This window comes from Macrosteles quadrilineatus, unplaced genomic scaffold, assembly GCF_028750875.1.
Source record: "Macrosteles quadrilineatus isolate MER2022 unplaced genomic scaffold, UCM_ALF_1.0 Scaffold_4__1_contigs__length_99947679, whole genome shotgun sequence".
Lineage (NCBI taxonomy): Eukaryota > Metazoa > Arthropoda > Insecta > Hemiptera > Cicadellidae > Macrosteles > Macrosteles quadrilineatus.
In genome coordinates this window covers 11,537,098-11,555,952 of record NW_026542597.1, presented here as the reverse complement: position 1 = coordinate 11,555,952, position 18,855 = coordinate 11,537,098, and the positions used below count along the sequence as shown (strand labels likewise).

Below are 18,855 nucleotides of genomic sequence, written 5' to 3'. Positions count from 1 at the left end.
TTTTTTCTTCCACAGACGCACATTTTCTTCGCACATCACATCTGCTTTCTATTTGTCGTCTGCTCTGCTGGCTGCTCCTGTCATGTATGCCGTTGTTGAGGTTAGGTCTTCTGAGTTGAAATAAAGGATACTATGTATTAGGATGACAAATTTAAATTTTCTGGAGTGTTGGTTTTAGGTTGTATTGTGTTAAAGCCTTTTTAAAATTTTCCTGCGTAAAAAATCTATTCAAATTATATTCTATAGTAATATTTGTTGACCCTCAGATTTAGATGGGATAACCTTTTTGTTTAGTTATAATTGATGGTCATTAAAAGAGTCTGGGACATTATACTTTTAAGGATTCCTGTGACCCAAGTTAGGTAGAATCTTGATTAATAATGATCGGAGAAATTATATCTTCTCTCGGTGATAACCCTTATTTCGGGGCTGGATTTGGATTGTTTGGGATCGGAGCTGCTGCTGCAATAGCAAGGAGAGGGTTACAAGGCGCAGTAATCCTTTTGCGAAGACATTACATGATTACCTTAGAGGTGCCATGTCGGGACAAGAGTTATCAGTGGTTGTTGAACTGGATCACAGTAAGAGGTGCCAGAAAAACACAACATCTTAGTGTTTCAACAAGTTTTGAACAACATGACACTGGACATGTGAAAACCAAGTATGATTTTATACCGAGTGTTGGCACCCACTTCTTTAAGTAAGTATGGAATAGGCCTATAGGCCTACATATTCACTACCTTTAAAGTACACAGCATTATAAACTTAAGTTTTGTGAATACGAAGCCCTGTAACTTTTTTTTTTCGTTGGTAGCCTTTTTGTCCGTTATGGGTCTATTCAAGAAGAGAGCCGCCTGCCACTCTTGCAGCATAAAGGTAAGGTTAGTATGGATCAGTTAATATTAACTTACAGTAGTTGATGATAATGAGACACAAAATATCAGGTACTTTGGTGTCATACGGAGGCCACATATTCTACTGTGTGCTGCGGCGGTTAAATGTTAGGTTTCAACACCTAACATCAGTTCAACAATCATAAATATGTCTGTAGGAATTTTCTCGTTTTGTGAAAACCCAACCTAACATAACCGCCACAGCGGGGGGCTGTATATTGTGATCCTAGTCACTGCCGCAAACATTTTATCAGTATAGTTCACCTTCTTACTGTACCGGCTCACCCCTTCCTTTGCTGGATACGTTCCACGCACAGATCAGTAGTCTATGTGGACGGGCAAGGTTAAAAAGCAATGATTAAATGCAAGGTTAAAAGAGGCCGCAAACCTCTTAAAAAAAAACAAAGTACCAAATATCATTTACAGAATTTGACCTTTTTATAAACTCATGAAAAAGAGGACACTAATAAAAATTGTTGTCTTTGAAACTATTTATCCATAACAAATTACACAACATATCAACTCGCTTTTATAAATAATGTTACCTTGTTTGATATTACAAAAAAAAAAAAAAAAAAAAATCTAAAGTGAACCTCACCGAACTGCTGCATAACGTGTAAAAGATTCTTTGAAAAAGGCCCAATGGCTTTAATTGTTCATATTCAATACGTACATATAATCGCTATTATATTGCATATAAACGATATCCAAAACCAGTGCTCGATGTGCAGAGTTCCGGTACCTCTTTTTCAGAAATGATAAAATTATTTGAATAAATAGATATACTAATCACATTAAATAGGTTCCAGTATATCATTTTTTACAAATCGAGCACTGTCTGATACTATATAGGCCTAGGCCTATACAGTGAACCAATATTTCATCCAAAGATCCGATAATATAGGCTCTCTGCGGAGCTGTACCCAAATAGAACGTAAAACCACAAAAAATTAGGCTATGGCAAATCAAACTGTGTAGGTACATAGCTATTTTTTTTTTCAGCCTTTTAGTTTATAACAGTTCAGTCTTATTTTTATGTTAGTTACATGTGTTAAATAAAATAATCTTTTTCTAATAATTAAATAAAATATTTTATTACTTTAGATACCAAGGAACATGGATAAAGGTTGAGAGAACAAGAGAACAGTCAACAATAGACCTTCACATGGGAATACCATTCGAGACTGTTACACTGACCTCATTTGGAAGGAATAAGCAATTGTACTTCAACATTTTAGAAGAGGGTAAGTTGATTTGAATTAGTGTTTGGCATGGTGAGTTTAATTAATGCTCCATGAGCAATTTCAAAACGTGTGCACTCTGGACATGACTTTTACGTTGAATAGGGGACAGATGATAATTTAGTGTAGCATAAGCTAGATTCATATAAATTCTACTAGTAACTACCTATTGCTTCAGTCCTTACACAGTTAAACAGATTTCCCTGCAAAATTGAGTAGTCAATTCTAACTTACAGTCATCCCTCAAAAATTCTAAGCTTTGTAGTCTGGCAATGATAATTAACAGCGGTTCGTGTGTGTTCCGCCGGTAGTCTTTTCAACAGGAAACAGCAGCTTGCCAGAGACATGAGTCGCCTATCCTCCGTATTAGACACTCTCGTCATTGCTAGTTTTTGTTTTAGTAATTTTTGTTAACTTCATTGTTTAAACTGTAGGCCTACCAAATGCTTAGTAGTTAATAACAATGCATCAGAAAATAATGGCCATATTATGTATATCTTGATCAAATGCATTAAGAAAAAACCTATCTTGATTACCAAACCAACCTGGTCTCTTACCTCTTGGATTATCGAGAGACAATGTATTTTTATTCATGCAGCCATATTTGATTGCTAACCCCCATGTTTTCTAGCCAGGCAAATAGCTCTGACCGAAAATGAAGGGAAGACTGTCATGTATATTGCAATGGGTTCCGAGTGGAGGCCTTTTGGACATCCGAGGAAAAGACGCCCTTTGAATTCAGTGGTTCTAGATCAAGGAGTTTCCGAGAGGGTTCTAGCTGATATCCGAGAGTTTATTGGGAACCCTGGATGGTACAATGAGAGAGGTTAGTGTTTTTTGTTTTTTTATTTGCTTTAAGTGTTTTGAACCTGTCAGTTCAGTTTGGATCTGTAAATGAAAAAAACGTTTAAGAAGAAGAAGTGTGTAAGAAGAAGAAGTGTGTAATAAGAAATGTTTAATTTAAAAACAATTTTGAGTCCGTACACAAAGAACTTAAGAATCAGAGGACTTTCCATAATTGAATATCCGGTCTCGAGGATGAGAATATGTTGATGGCACTGCCGCCTTGACTAGGCCGTTTTGGGTAACCTATTGTTTGGGGTGTTCAATGGTTGGAATCTAAAAGCTGTCAGTTATAAGACAAAAATAGTTTTTTGTTATTTCAATCACTGTCATACTCACAGTCTATTGAATAATTGACGTTTGTTTTCTAAACATGATCTTTATTGTATTATGAAATCTATTTCGTCGTCTGCTCCATTACATTTCTTTGGCCAAGCTACTCCCTGTGCCATGGCCATGACAATTATCGTTGCCTATCTGATTTTCCAATTGATATGGAATTTTTATGGTTTCGGTCAATCTCAGTTTCGGTTTAACAAAGTGAGGTTAAAAAGGGTTTTACTGTGGATGTAATAGTATTTTGTTTTTCAGGAATTCCGTATCGTCGAGGGTATCTTCTCCATGGACCCCCGGGCTGTGGTAAGTCGTCGTTTATCACAGCTCTGGCTGGCGAGTTGGAGTTCGGCATCTGTGTTCTGAACCTGAGCGAGCGAGGACTGAGTGACGACAGACTCAACCATCTACTGAGCGTCGCTCCCCACAACACAATCATACTGCTGGAGGACATCGACGCTGCCTTCCTCAGCAGGGAGGAAACCAAGCAAAGTAATCCTTACAATATCCTTAGTAATTTTTAAATATTGTATCTTTAATTTAAATATGCATTGAAGTAAATTAATATGTGACTGTCCTATTTTTCTGACAAAGTTAAATATTATTGTAGACTAATTTTGGTGAGTCGGTGGCTCAGTTGGTAGCATCCCGGACTTCGGGCCCAAGGCAGCGATGTCGTGGGTTCGGATCCTGGTCACTGCCACAAACATTTTATCAGTACAGTTCACCTTTGTACTGTACCGGCTCACCCCTTGCTTTGCTGTATACGTTCCACGCACAGATCAGTCTATGTGGACGGGCAAATGCAAGGTTAAATACCCCCGCCGCAGCAAACCTGCAGACTAAGCGAATTTCCATTAACCTGATTGGATTTACACTAAAATGCCTCCATAAAAATAGCACATTTATTTCCTATTTAAATAGAATTAGTTTAACGAGTACTTAGGTATGCTGCAACAGGGAGGGTAAAAAAGAATTTTTTATAAAATGATAATAGTTTAGTAAGAAATAAAAGTATTTTCCAAAATCGATCAAAATATGTTCATAAACAAGCAAACTACAACAGTTGACTTATTCTCCATAAGAATAACATGGGAATTTTTAAATTACAATTTTTGGAATTTTCTCCGTAACAATTAGGCGCATAATAACGCTTCAATATACTAAATTATTTGTTTTTTTAAGCTCTACAAAATGGTTTAAAAAGAAATTGTGAAATTATGTGTTTTTAGGGTCAAAAATTTAAAAAACCTATTTTTACCCCATAAAACCCCCCATAAACCCCCGTTCCCATAGTCCGATCATGCTGGTTCGCGAACTCATTCAAGTTTATCCCGCCTTACACCTTCAAACCAAATTTTATCAAAATCAGACAAAAATTACTCAAGTTATCGTGCGGATGGACACACATATATATATATATATATATATATATATCTCTATATATAGATATATAAAAATTTGAACGAATGGTGTTTTTGGCCTCTGGGGACATCAAAATGAAAAAGTAAATCGGTCCCGGGCTTAGGTCTTACCATGAGACCTACGGTAATAGCTACTTCCCTATAGGGAAATTCGCTAATAAAAAAGACCGCCAACCTCAAAAAAAAAAAAAATAATAAAAATAAAATAAAAAATTATGTTAAATTAACATGTAATTCCAGGTGACTGAACTAAATAACTTTTTTATACTGCATCGGAAACAATTGTTTTCAACGCAATTGGCCTAAAGTAGTTATTTTTTATTCATCATTGCCTACAGGATCGATTTATAACAGTAATAAATAGGTTTGTACCTTTTTGTCATCAATCCTATTACAGTTTCAGGTGACTAGCTTCATGTTCAAGAATTTGTCTTTGTATCAAATAATTAAAACACTTTGCTGTTCTTATGTTAATATACAACATTTTAACATTTAGCACACACAAACACTATGTTGAAAATGCATGAGGTAAACATTTAAATGTTGTTTTGTGGATTAGTTAGTTAGCCAAATGATGAGGTATTGCAAAAAATATAGTTCATCACATGGGCCTAAAGTGTCTTTTCAACCTTGGAGCATTTTCCAACCCCTGCTTTGCCTCAGTAGTAAAACTTGACAAAAAGAGCCACTTTAGGCCTTGGTGGTTAATATACCTATTTATGTTTTTTTATTTTATTTTTTTGTTTTCCAGTGTCCTCTGCGTATGAAGGACTCAACCGTGTAACGTTCAGTGGCCTCCTCAACTGTTTGGACGGAGTTGCTTCTACTGAGGCTCGTGTTGTATTCATGACCACAAACTACATCAATAGGTACCAAGCTATGCCTGTAGGCTGTAATACTGAATATTGGAAATTGTTTTAGTTGTACAGTTGGTAAAATAAAATGAAATGCGTAAAAGCTATGTTGAAATTTGAGGTAGTGGATTTAAAGTCAAACTACATAGTCGAACATTTCAAAGGCTGTTGAGATAACAAAATCCTATTTTCATCAACCAACTAATTGTTACAAAACATGTATTAATCATTAACTACCAACTCATACATGAACATATATCTCAGTTTATACTAGAGTGTTAGCTACAAAAAGTTTATTCACTGTACCGCTAACTAAAACTGGATACTAATAACTCTACTACCCTTTGAATCCTACTCGAAAGACTCTCTCAAAAAGAGTATCAAGGATTATTTGTTAGATAACCAATGTATGCACAAGACCAAAACAAAAATCTCATCTACCGGGTTGAGAAAATTTCTTTTTGATCCCGCTTTTATATAATGAAAAATCCCGTTTTATCCAGCATTTCTCTGTTATATTCAGATTGAACTTTATGGTGCATCAAGTTTAAATAGCTCCTCAAACCTTGCTATTATATGTACTGTGCAAGAATAATTTAATCAATTAGGGCTGGTTTTTAACTGAATACATGCTCAGAGCCAAAAATCTGATCCCGTTATAATCCCAGTCATAGTCCGGTTTTTGGGATAAAAATCTTGGTATGGAAATATTGTAGATAACCCTTACTACTTTTTGGTATTGTGAAATAATTTGATTACCACCTATCTATCATCTTCGTTTTGACATGACCTGACAAATATTTTTGTAAATTTATTTTGTTAGTTAAAAAGATTTTTTTTTGTATGTTTGCAACAATGAGACGAACAATTTTCTCACCATTATCCTTTACTAGTGTACATGTTGCTCGAAATCGGGCAATTGCAAGGAAGTAAAGTAGTTACAGTATTTAAAATAAATAACTTATACATCTAATTTATTTTTACATTGTTTTAGGTTAGACCCAGCACTTATCAGACCTGGCCGTGTAGATTTGAAGGAGTATATCGGCCACTGTACAGCTCACCAAGTAGAGCAGATGTTCTACCGCTTTTACAAGACGACGGACACAGAAACAGCTGCTAGGCTAGCTGCAGCAATAACAGCTCAAGATAAACCTCTCTCGGCCGCTCAGCTGCAGGGATACTTTATGTTGTACAAACACAGCTCGTTTGATGAAATCATCAAGAACGTACCTCGAATCTGGGAGTATTGTTAGTCACAAGTCTATTGTAGTGTAAATATTTATCAGTAAAGTATTTTTTTTAACATTATCATGCAAGCTATTTCCAAACCTGTTGCCTCGGGAAACGTTGTGTTTGCAAAATATTAGGTTAAGTTTGGCTTAGGTTTATTTTACTATGCTGATACGTACGTATTTTATTGAATAAGTGAATGATATGTGTGGATTGAATTTATATATACAATAGCCAAATTATAGAAATGTTTGGCTATCCAAGTAGATGGGTAGGCTGCTGGTTGGATTCAAAGCTATTTTTTTCTGTTTTATCTCTAAAAACTTTTTACCTTTTTTGGCAAAATGGTTTAAAATACTTAAAATAAGATAGCTTTTATTGGGTTAACGCAATAGAGCGGATTCATAGTAATTTAGTTTTTCCCCCATCAAGTAGAATGCAAAGAAATATTAATTTATTTTAACATTTTGAAGGATTAAACGTGTAATTGATAGATTATGCTCTAAAAATTAACAGATTTGATTGATAAAGAAAAAAAAACTAACTTCTGAACAGATTTAATTTGCCTATTTCTTGTGACTGGTTTATTTGTTACAAATGTTCATCACGTTTTAGTAGTACCCAAAGTCAGGACTGTTGAAGACGTTGACTACAGCTTGTACGGAAGACCTGATAGTTGCCTCAGTCATACCAGAGGCGGTGTCAGTGATGAGAGGTACAAAGTATTCCAGCACTGGATCGGTTGTTGACATTGTCACATTCGGATCTCTGCAAAACAAAGAATAAATCAATCAAAAGGTGTTTGGCGTTAGTCTTTTATCTATGTCTCAAAATATTATAGTTAGAAGAAGATTCCTGTGTTTTATACTAGTTATAAAGCTTGAATTACGTGTATACTTAAGCGTAGACTGAAAATATGTAGACTGAAAGCCAACACTTTAATCAGAAGAGATTAACCTTTGTAGAACTCTAACTATCCAAATCAATTGAAACCGTATCACATTCGGATAGTCAAAAAATTAGGATAATTAGATTTTTACCAAAATTTAGGGTATTTTGCAGCAAATAGGCCGCCGAGTCAAGCTGAGCCTATACTATTGCGATCACAGAACGCGTCTGCGGAGATTTCACGATTGAAAAACTCACGATGTTCCCACGATCACGAAGGAGGATTATGATTTTCAGTGACCATGGGAGATAAATATAATGTTTACAAGACCGTGGAAGATGTGAAAGATTTTGACAGCAGGTAATTTCACCAGTACACGTTTTGATCAGTGATTCGGAGGCTTAACTCAAACAAAATGAAGATGAAAGATTTTTCTGCAATCCCAAAAAACTATGATGATGTTTCCATGACCGTGGGAGACTATGATTATGTCTAGCAGGTGAGGTTTTGGATTTTTCTTCAATCTTCTACGTCTTCCTTTATTTCGGTGGCTTGAATTTTTTTTTAAATTCTTTCTGTAAGCGATTTGGTTAATCAGCAATTCCAATAGTTGGAGTTTGGATAATTTTAGTTCTAATGGAAAAACCTCAATCAGTTTGGACGATTTTCAAACTGTTATTATCATCATATTTATATTTATTACACTTTTAAATGGGGACAGCTGCTTGGAAGTGCATACAAATTGACTACAATTAGTTTAAGACGTCTTAAAAATGTCAAAGAAAATCTTACTTTATCTCTTTAGTAATACAGCGACATACGTTTTTTGTATTTTGAACATAGTATATTGAGTAAGATTAGTTTGTAACTATCTGATAGCTTATGAGCTGATGACGATAAAATAAATCAGTAACCACCAGTATGTTCTTATATAGTACACATTTTAAAATTATTTGCACTAAATCACTTACTTAGTAGTGCCACTGTCAATACTGATATCGTCAAGAGTCACCATAAGGTTAGCAGAACTGACAGTGAGAGTGACACTGATGGTGAGCCCTGGTGCCGAGGTAGTTACTTGCCCTTTGTGTTTGCGACCGTAGAACGCTACCTCCGCCGTATAGTTGGCCTGTGTTAACATTGGTTGATTAAAATACAAAATTTGTTGTTAAAACATTCTCCATCTCTTAAAATTTAAAATGTACAAAACCTCGATTATGCGATTATTTTCACTCTTGCAAGTTAATATGCTATGTACTTGCATCACTTTGTCTTGCAAGCAATGTTTGGTGATATCTGACCCTTTATATAGATTAAATTCCGAATATTGCAGTTCCTGTGTGTGTGTCCACCGACATGACTACTTTTGATCGTACTCAAGAGATACAGACATTTTGACTAAACTTTTTTTGTTCTATTGTGATGCATACTACACAGAGACACCTCATATTTGCTAAATTTTCTGCCATTTCTGGTACATTAGACTCCATTTTATCCGGACGCCTTTTAACCGGACATCAGGTTAACTCGGTAGAAAGTGTCATCCTCTTCAATCGGACAATCTTTATTAGCACAACGGTTTAACTAAACAGGATCGGCAGGAAGTGGACGGTAGTGAAACCACTTATCTAGCAGGAAAACTTTGAAACCAGTGATCTCATGTCTAGTTTTATTACTTTTACGTAATAATTGTTATTAGTTTATATAGTATGCATTTGACGTTCCTAATATAACGAGTTTCAGGGGACTTCGGTTTGACAAGTGTTACATGAGAGAGTCTACTGTATTTCATTTTTATATTTCATTTATTATTTTTATTTTATTTGTGACAATGGCTTAATACGTGAAAACGTTTTTCAATCAAAGGGCAATATTAATTATTTGGGTAGCTAAGTGGTTTCAGTGCTCGCCTTCAAATCTGAAAGGTACTAGTTTGAACTCGTTAACAAACAATAAACGTAGGTTTACATGTTCGTACAAAGTTTTATCAAAATCGGATACTTTTTATCCAAACGGACACATATTAACTTGAACAGATGGTGTTTTGGCCTCTGTACTTTGGGGACATCAAACCGAAAAATCAATTCCGAGGCTAGATCTTACTATGAGACCTAGGTTAATAGCTTATTCCTTGTAAGTTTGCTAATATTGAACGAAAACCTAGCAGTGAAGAAGACTCCTATGGACGACCAAAGGATATACAAGATAGTGAAAAGTTGAAATAATTGTTTCAAACCTGCACTGGTTCAGTGACAACTGTTGCATATATTGAGAGGTTCTTTGTTGATTTGTTGTAACTGATAATAGCATCACCTCTCCTTTGCATCATGTTTACTCCTGTTAGTGCTGCATGAGACAACTTCAATGTGTACTCTACGTTCAATATCAGGTATCCCTGGAATCCAAAAGACGATACGGCATTTTACATGATACTGTACAAGCCAAACAAAAGACTACTGTTGCATTTTGACAGTAAGCCCTACTAGCAGTTAATTTCTAGCTCAGATAATGTCTTTGATATTTTTGTAACTACAGTGTGTATCAAGGAACCTGTCTATCTGGGATTGGACGGGGCTTTGACTACCAGCCAGTCTCTTTGTAGACGGAGGCAGGTAGAGAGGCAGGTCCTATCATCTCTAGTCTGACTTGTTATGATAAACTGTTATGGAAATGAATATTTAAAAACAAAATTTATGTGGTTTTATTTAACTTAAAATCTGCTACATTTTTGGTAAGAGAATTAACACAAAACTGTAAACATTTCATACATAAACAAAAAACAATCTTAAATTAAACAGCTGATGAAATATTTGAAAGTTTAATAAAAAACAAAGTGGGTACGTGCCCTAAGCCTAGCATTAGTCACCGTTGTGATGGCCACTTTATTATCTGCCGAGAAATGAGAAATTTTGATACATCAGTTGGTGACTTCTCACTGTAAATACTTATTTTGAGATTGAACTTTACAAGAAGGTGAAAGCATGAGCTGGTGCATCTTTTTGTATCAACATATTTGGTTATTTGTGGTTATTTGAGAAAACCACTGAAAACATTATCTTTGTTTCAATTTATTTCACAGTAAATTTTCTTCTGGAAAAAATATTGAACATATTGTGGTTGGAAGATTCTCTTAGAACTAGAACTGAAAAGAGATAACTTTGTTCTGGACTCACCCATGTTCCTCTTGTGATGTAAAATGGAAGTCTGGTTTGCGTTGTTGAGTTTTTGTTTATAATTTCAATTGTTTGGTCGACATAGCTGTTGAACTGATCAACCAACGATGTAGGCCAACTATAAATAATACCAGTAGATGATATCATGTCACTATTGGTCCATAGAAATAATAGGCCTGCATACAATTTGTATTTCTTCCTTAGAAATTTATAACAAATAATTATGATAAAGGAGGATGAGGCTACAAATTAATTTGTTGGTACGACGACCACAAATTTGACCTATCACTAATACTGCACACACAGAGGTGTATTCCAAAACTTTCCAGTGCGGAAACACTCATTATCGTAAAATAAAGGGTCTTCTATCAATAAAAGGGTTGTTCAGAAAGTAAGAAACGTTTCTGATAGACGCACCTTAATCGTGAAATTTCTAGTAGAGACTTATTTGAAAGTTGACGTCCGAAATTTTGTTTTTTCATGACAATAAGCAACCTCACATGGCAAATCCTCCACAATCTCTCCTTCATTCATTAAAATTTGAGATTTCTCCTTAACCACCCTTTCATGACCATGACGTGTCCCTAGGGTACATTTCCCAACTTTCACGCTGTTTTTAGACTTATTATTCATGCCGAAATATATAAAGCCATATTTTTATGTCATCAATAGTTATTAAACTTACATAAAAGGAGCATATTATAATTTTAATGTTATTGCAAACTGACTACCATGACAAAATAAGTCTGTCCCTCGATTTGGCGTCATGACCATTTGGGGAAAATTTTCAACTTTGGAGCACGACAGTGGCAAGCCTGGCATCGATTGCGTCAGTTCGTTTTAGAGACTAGTTCGGGGTGTACGTCAGGATTGTAGTGCCGGTCGTTTCGAGTTGAAAGGAGGAATTACAAGATTAATAAAGGAAAGATTGTGTTTTTTGTAATTTTGGTCTGTCCATGACCATACGTAGTCATTCGATGAAGTAGACATGGTGTTAATTTTTGTTTATAAGATATTTCAATTGCTAGATTAACCTAGAAGTCCACTTTGTATCGAGTCTCAGGTAAGTTTTTTCGGAGTTATACAAACTTAAAAAGATTGTATTGGCTTTTTTTTCAATTTTTTGAGTTTTTTTATTTTTTCCTAGAAAGACCAAATATACCAAAAGCTCAGTGACCTTTTCATTGTATAATGGTCATAAAAGTAAATTAGTTTATAGCAAAACATAGTTATAAAAATAATATTAACCATTTTTAATATTCATTTAAATGTCCGTTATGGTCGTGACAGGATTTTGTGTTTTTCCACTAAAGATGCTCTTTAAAAAAAAACTATCAAAGATATTGCGTTACCATGGACATTTTATGAAACTTCAAATGTTAATGAAATAAAAAAAATAAAAGTTTTGAAAAAAGGGGAAAAAAATTTTCAAAGTGCTTTTCCTGAAAACGTACGTTTTTAAATTTTCACTCATTACTGTATATAGTGAATGTTTTGAAGACCATTACAATAAGCAAAACATACCAAAACAACTCTACCTAAACAATTTACCTTTCATCTTGAATATTATTTCTGTAAATTGCACTACTGGAACACTGTAAAATGTAAGAGAAGATGAAAAGAATACACCCACTTTTAGTTGTCATATCTTTTGCACTTTGCAAATGTAACCAGCAAAAGTACACATTTAAGATGTCTGAGGAAAGGAATTATCTACTTTTATCTGTACCAATTAATCACTCAAGATAAAATGCAACAACATTGAGTACTTAGTGAATCATTTCCAACTATCAATGGTCCTTGGTTTGAGATTTATAAACTACCTGTTGTAATAAAACAGATAAGAGTACAATTTAATTTGGCCACTATAAGTGGAAATGAACCCTATTATAGGGTTCATTTCCAGATTATATGAGACTGAATTGGTGGAGGATTGGTCTTATTGGTGGAGTCATTGCAAACGGTGCTATTAGTGTTCCATTGTGTGAGCTTTTTTCACCTTTTTTTAGATTATAGTGTTTTGTGATTTGTTATTATTTGCATGTTGTATCATGACTTGACTGCTATACAGTGCATATTTTTTGACTGCTACCTTCTGTAGTGTATTCCAACTTAGGTTGGGCGTTCGTGTATTGTTAGTTGTAATGTGTTAGTTAAGTTTTTTCACCTGGGGACGGGATCAGATTCCAGATCCCGAAACGTTGTGTATTGTTTTTTACAATCGTGATAGAAAATGTCCGCAATAAACCTTTGAACAACATTAACTCACCATCGCCAACAATGAACTTCAAACAAAGAATCTATGAAAGGAATCAACAGTTTATCCATAGACTAACCAACACAAGTATGTTTTATCTATCTTTTATCTTAGGGAAGTAAGCAAACACTTATGAATCAAAACAAAAAGCTGATGTATATTCAATATTTTAAAAGTGATTAAATTCAACCCTTTAATTAAGGTCTGTGCCCTAGGAGATGGATTGTCAAAAAAACTAAAATATTTTGGGGAAGTTTCTCATCAAGACATTCAAGTATGCAGTCAATAGCTGTGTGACTTACAATTTTATCAACAGTTTGTGATCCTTATTTGTTTTATATATAGATTTTTCATATTTAGTTGAGTTATTAATTTGTTTAGTTGAGGTCATGAGTTGAGTTACAAAAAAATTATATTTCCTAGCAAATCATAATATCCTGAGAAAAGTGTGTAGCTTTTTGATGGTTCAAAACTGGACCAATGGTGCTTGATCATTGGGCTTTGAGTCTTAGTCAGTAACAAAGCTATGACACTCTGTTCTAGACTCATCCTCCATTCATTATCTGGGTTAAAATGCAAACCTAGGTGGCGTCCCCATATTAAATGATAATAATAATTAATAATGTAACACTATACATTCATTCTGTTGTGTTTGAATTAGAATTTAAATAACTTCCAAATTATCAAATGTGTTGTACCAGCTGACTTTAATAATATTCTAAAGTGATTGATTTTAAGTTCAAAGTGTTAATGTTAGGTTATATTTATCTAATGAAAATTTTTATCAAAATGAAAATTATCATAATACTCTTTATCCTCAGTAATACAGTAAAATGCCAAAATAGTTGCTCTGAAAGTTTTCATTGCAGCTGGTGTGGGTTTTGTGCTAGTAATGAAACTAATGAGAAACCCACTTGCTTCTTCTACCCATTTGATAAATTTAAAACAGAGAAAACTATTCCGTCTTGCCTTAAGAAAGACGACTGTACAAACAAAAATGTCTGTAACGGTGGCAAGTGTAAAAGTGGTAGACTTATTTACCAAAACCCTAGTTGTGTTTGTAACATTAAAACATTTTATGGAGAACAATGTACGTTCAAAATTCCAAAAGGACTAGAATATCGTTTTGCAACGGGTTTACAAGTGTTCTTGAACTTAGTAGATGGCGTTGGCGTTGCGATGAAAGAAAAGATTTATAAAGTACAAGTTTATGTTTCGGCCGTATACAGTGGAGAGGAATGTGAAGTCCTAGTGTTGTCCAGTGAAGGTTTTAGTGTAAAAACTAGACTAAAATTAAGTAATTGTCACACCGAGTTATATCCTTTTAAACCCAAATCTGAGTGCATAGATAATTCTTACCTTCAAAACATTCCAGACGTTAATAATGTGTATATGGTTGAAGTGGATTTTCCGTACAAACATGATGCCCAGTATTATTTACACAACAACCAAAAAGTTGCGTTGGGTTATCAAGCCAAGTTAGAAGTCTCCGTCAGTAACATTCATGCTAATGTTTTTTCACACACTTACTTTACGATGATAAACTTTCACGCTTTAGGTTATGATATTGGTAGTATGGTACCTGGAATAAAAATGAGACCATGCTCTAAATCCGTTCATTCACCTTCTGTGTTTTTCCGTTCTGACTACATCTCTTGGGAAGCTACACTCTCGCATGTAATGGAAGAAGCGAGACTTGACTGGGGCGTTTGGAAAACATACACAATAACAAACCCCGTATTGACATATATCAACTACAAGAGAAGCGCTACTTCATGGGTTATCTCTCCGTTTCAGCTCGAAGCAGGGACGTACAAAATGAGACTTAAAGTAATTAATGTTCTAGAGACTAAAACCACAGCTAACTTTTTGGAGTGTTATTTTGAAGTTAAAAATCAAGCGTTGATTGCCTATCTGATTGGTGGCAATAAGAGGGTTGTGTCAATAGAAGAAGGTATTTACCTATCTGGATGGAAGTCCTACGATCTTAATGAACCCCAAAGTCAAAGAGCTCAACTTCGGTTTTCTTGGTCATGTAAACCACGATGTAGTCAAATAATACAAAATGAAGGTATTAGTATGAGAGTTAACTCCAGTAGTTTAATTGTTGGTAAAACTTACACATTTACACTCTCTGTGTCTGCTCCTGGGTTGGAAACGGCTTACGCTTCTCAAGAAATTCTTGTCATCGACCAGGATTTCGGGATAAGCATATATTGCATACAGAATTGTTTAAAGAAAGTTATACCAACAGAACCGTTATTGCTAGAAGCCAAATCCACACTCAATACCAAAATAACAGCCAGTTTAACATGGACCTATACCATCGATAATGAGGAAAATGTTAGAAATATTGAACTGATTTATGATAGTAGTTCCCCCTTAAATATGCTTGGTATAAGAGAAAACGTGTTAAAACCTGGGAAAAAATATAATTTTCACGTTTCATATAAAGATTTAGCAACTAGTTTTCAAATACAAGTGGACAAGGCACCACAAAATGGATCTTGCTCTGTGTATCCTGAAAGAGGAATAGTGGCAAACACCTTGTTCAAAATAACATGTTTGGGATATGTTCATGAAGAGTCAGTCTTAGTTTACGAATACTTCAACAAACATAAATCCGAACCTATAGAGAAGCTGAATGGCATAATGCTCGGATCAGATTATAATGGAACTTTTAATGATATCAGGTTGACCAGGGGAATCATTGTGGTTTTTATATACAGTTTGTATGGTCTCCCAGCAATATCTGTTCTTGAAGTACGTCTTGACAAGAACACTGATAACAATGTTCTAGGAACAAGACTAGAACAAATCAATACACTTACTATGACTAAACATTTTGACACAGCATTGAAGAGAATTTCTCTGCTAGTTGATACTCTTCCAGAAAAGGTCGATAATAATTTTATCTTCAAAAAAATTATCAAGCTCTTCAAATTGTTCCCTATCAATAATCAATATGAGTTGAAGCTCGGATTGCTAACTTTGAAAAATGTCATCTCAACACTAACATCAAAATTTGGTTTGGAAATACAATCGTCTACAACCCACTATGCCATGAAGTACGTAAGTTCTTTGTGCAAGATCTATCAGAAGAATACTCTAAAAAATACCGTTCCTTATATTACTCAGTCGATGTTGAACGATTTGACAACAGAGATTGTTGAAGCTGTTGGGTCTCTGGTTGTTAAAATGGATAATAACACATTTGACAGTGGTAAAATTGTTTCGGCAGACCTGTACCATCTGGAAAAGATTGGTAAATATGCAGATGAAGTATTTGATAGTATTTCTTATGTCCTTGCCTCCAGATACTACAAAAATCTTAAAACGTTTAATCTCAAATCTAATTCATTGCTGTATTCAATAACCCTTCTTCCTGATCTTCTGTCGGTGTTTGCAAATGACCTTCCAGGACGAGACAAATTTCATGTTGGAATTTCTTCAGATTTATTGAAAAAACTGAAAGTACCAGATGTCTTAACAATTCAAGCTACAAACATAAATTTTAATCCATTTTTAATCAATATAAATATAGGAAAACTATCAACAGAACTCATTCGTCTTAGTTTGTTTAAAGTAAGCGACTACTCAGAAATAAACAAGAGAAATCAATTATCTTCTTTGCCTGAGCCCATTGATTTGTTTTTGAGGGTCAGCAAAAGATATGGAATTGGCACAATTTTTCATTCAGTAATACAACTTGATTCAAGTTTAGGTGAAGATGTTTTGGATATAAGTATGAGTGTTGTAAGAATCGATCTTCCTGCAAAATGTAAAATGTTTATTGAGTTTGCATTAAATGATACATCAGACGAATTACAAGTGCTAATCATGGAAAATTTGAGACCGAGCTATCATGATATGTTGAAAAAATCCAAAACAATTACTGCATCCTCGTTGAGTTATGCAGTTCCTTACCACAAAAAGGATGAATACACTTTTTTATACATTGGTATTATTCCTGGTCCAAAAATAGCAGTAGGAAGTTCAGTAAATTTTAAAATTAAGTTTTTTGGCAACATTTGTCTAACAAAGTTTCAACACAGTTGGATTAACAACTTTTGCTTTGTCGGGGGGAATACTGATCAGGGTACAGTTCACTGCAGATGCAACCATTTAAGCTTCTTTGGAGCGATCTTCGTCATTCCTCCAAATGAGATTAATCCGTTCAAAGACATTGAGCTATTCTTAACGGTGAAAGATAATCCGTATGCAGTTTGTTACGTTGCCTGTGTTTTGTTTTTGTTCTTACTTCTCAGTATTTGTGCTTTGGTTCAAGATCACAAACAGTGTGCAGCACGAGTGGTCTTGTATTTGGATGATAATTTCCCGAACGAAGAAAACATTTATGTCGTCGCAATATTCACAGGTAGCAAGTTAATGTCCGGTACAACTTCTAATGTCGGGATCGAAATAATTGGAACTGATTCATCAAGCCATGCCCATTTATTGAAATGTGGCAGTAAAAAGGTATTGAGCTACAATGCCGATGATTGGTTTTTAATCAGAACTCCTGAACTGCTTGGAACAGTGCGCTACATTCACATTTGGCATGACAACACCGGTTTCTCTCCGAGTTGGTACTGTGAGAAGATTCTCCTTTACGACACGACTAACAACACAGTTTATATGTTTTTTGCCGACGAATGGATAGCCCTTGGTAGTCGACAGTTCCCTGAAGCCATATTGTTTCCTGCTAGCGACCAAGATTTCATGAGTATTAGTAGAATATTTGTCGAGAACATAATACATGGTGTAACACACTGTCACCTTTTAGCAGGGGTGATGACGAGACACAGAGACGTCAAAATGACTAAGTTTGACAAAACAATCATCATACTGACAATAACCATGACAGCCAGTCTGATAGGTGTAGCTTTTTCCAAAGTCAACGTGCATAAACATGAACACACTGAAGGAGTGGACGAGCCACACTTTTCTCCCGGTGTTAAAACACTAATAAAGGGATCACAGGTTTTTATTTTGAATGCAATTTGTATAGCGTTTTTCAACTTTATATTCAAGAAAAGTTATCGGTTCATGGATGTTACAGATTTTAACATGTACAATTTGTATAACAGGAAAAAGTCTAATGTAGTTCAGGGCCAGCAATCTTACTCAATGTTCATGACAGCTGTGGACAAATCTAAAATGTCTTCATATGACAAGTTTGTGCAGGTGATATACAAAGTTTATAGACCAATGACGCTCTCACCTGTTGTTTTATCTCAATCAACCCCTGTGATTTTGAGAAAAAACTTAGTATATTTTCTCGTGCTTTTATTCAGTGTTTTTATTATTTTAGTTACCTCATATTTTACCATCCTTTATGGCTTGAAGTTAGGAGAAGTCAAAACCAAAGAGTGGATGGCTCGAATTGTTATAGCTATGATAAACCACTTTGTAGTATTGGTACCTCTGAAGATAATACTGGTCGCAATAATCCTCGCATCTCACTTCGTTAACTTAGTCCCGATTTCAAATTATAGAATCAAAACTCAAGATATGGCAAAACTGAAGCAGGACACTAAAGATGAAATATACCAAAGTTTGTTGAGGTCGAGAACATCAACTGCTTACAGTCCTTTAAATGTTAAAACGGTGCAGAAAATGAGACTACAAAGAATAAAGACACAGTATTATTGGGAGCTGTTCGAACTGCTCTGTGTAGTGGTGGTTTTTGTTCTGATAGGTATTATTATTCCT

General features: G+C 34.8%; 2 protein-coding genes across 2 annotated transcripts; one reads left to right on the top strand and one right to left on the bottom strand.

Moving 5' to 3' along the window:
• Positions 1–80: 80 nt before the first annotated feature.
• On the top strand, positions 81–6,899 carry LOC128992030 (mitochondrial chaperone BCS1). The gene is made up of 6 exons (XM_054415378.1): positions 81–700; positions 1,998–2,137; positions 2,766–2,960; positions 3,569–3,802; positions 5,486–5,603; positions 6,583–6,899. The coding sequence occupies exons 1-6, from the start codon at positions 381–383 to the stop codon at positions 6,842–6,844; spliced, it is 1,269 nt and encodes a 422-aa protein (XP_054271353.1). The 5' UTR covers positions 81–380; the 3' UTR covers positions 6,845–6,899.
• A 463-nt stretch (positions 6,900–7,362) lies between these two features.
• On the bottom strand, positions 7,363–12,594 carry LOC128992665 (uncharacterized). The gene is made up of 5 exons (XM_054416360.1): positions 12,435–12,594; positions 10,884–11,001; positions 9,947–10,105; positions 8,682–8,839; positions 7,363–7,589 (listed from the first exon to the last, which is right to left on the bottom strand). The coding sequence occupies exons 1-5, from the start codon at positions 12,527–12,529 to the stop codon at positions 7,433–7,435; spliced, it is 687 nt and encodes a 228-aa protein (XP_054272335.1). The 5' UTR covers positions 12,530–12,594; the 3' UTR covers positions 7,363–7,432.
• Positions 12,595–18,855: the final 6,261 nt, after the last annotated feature.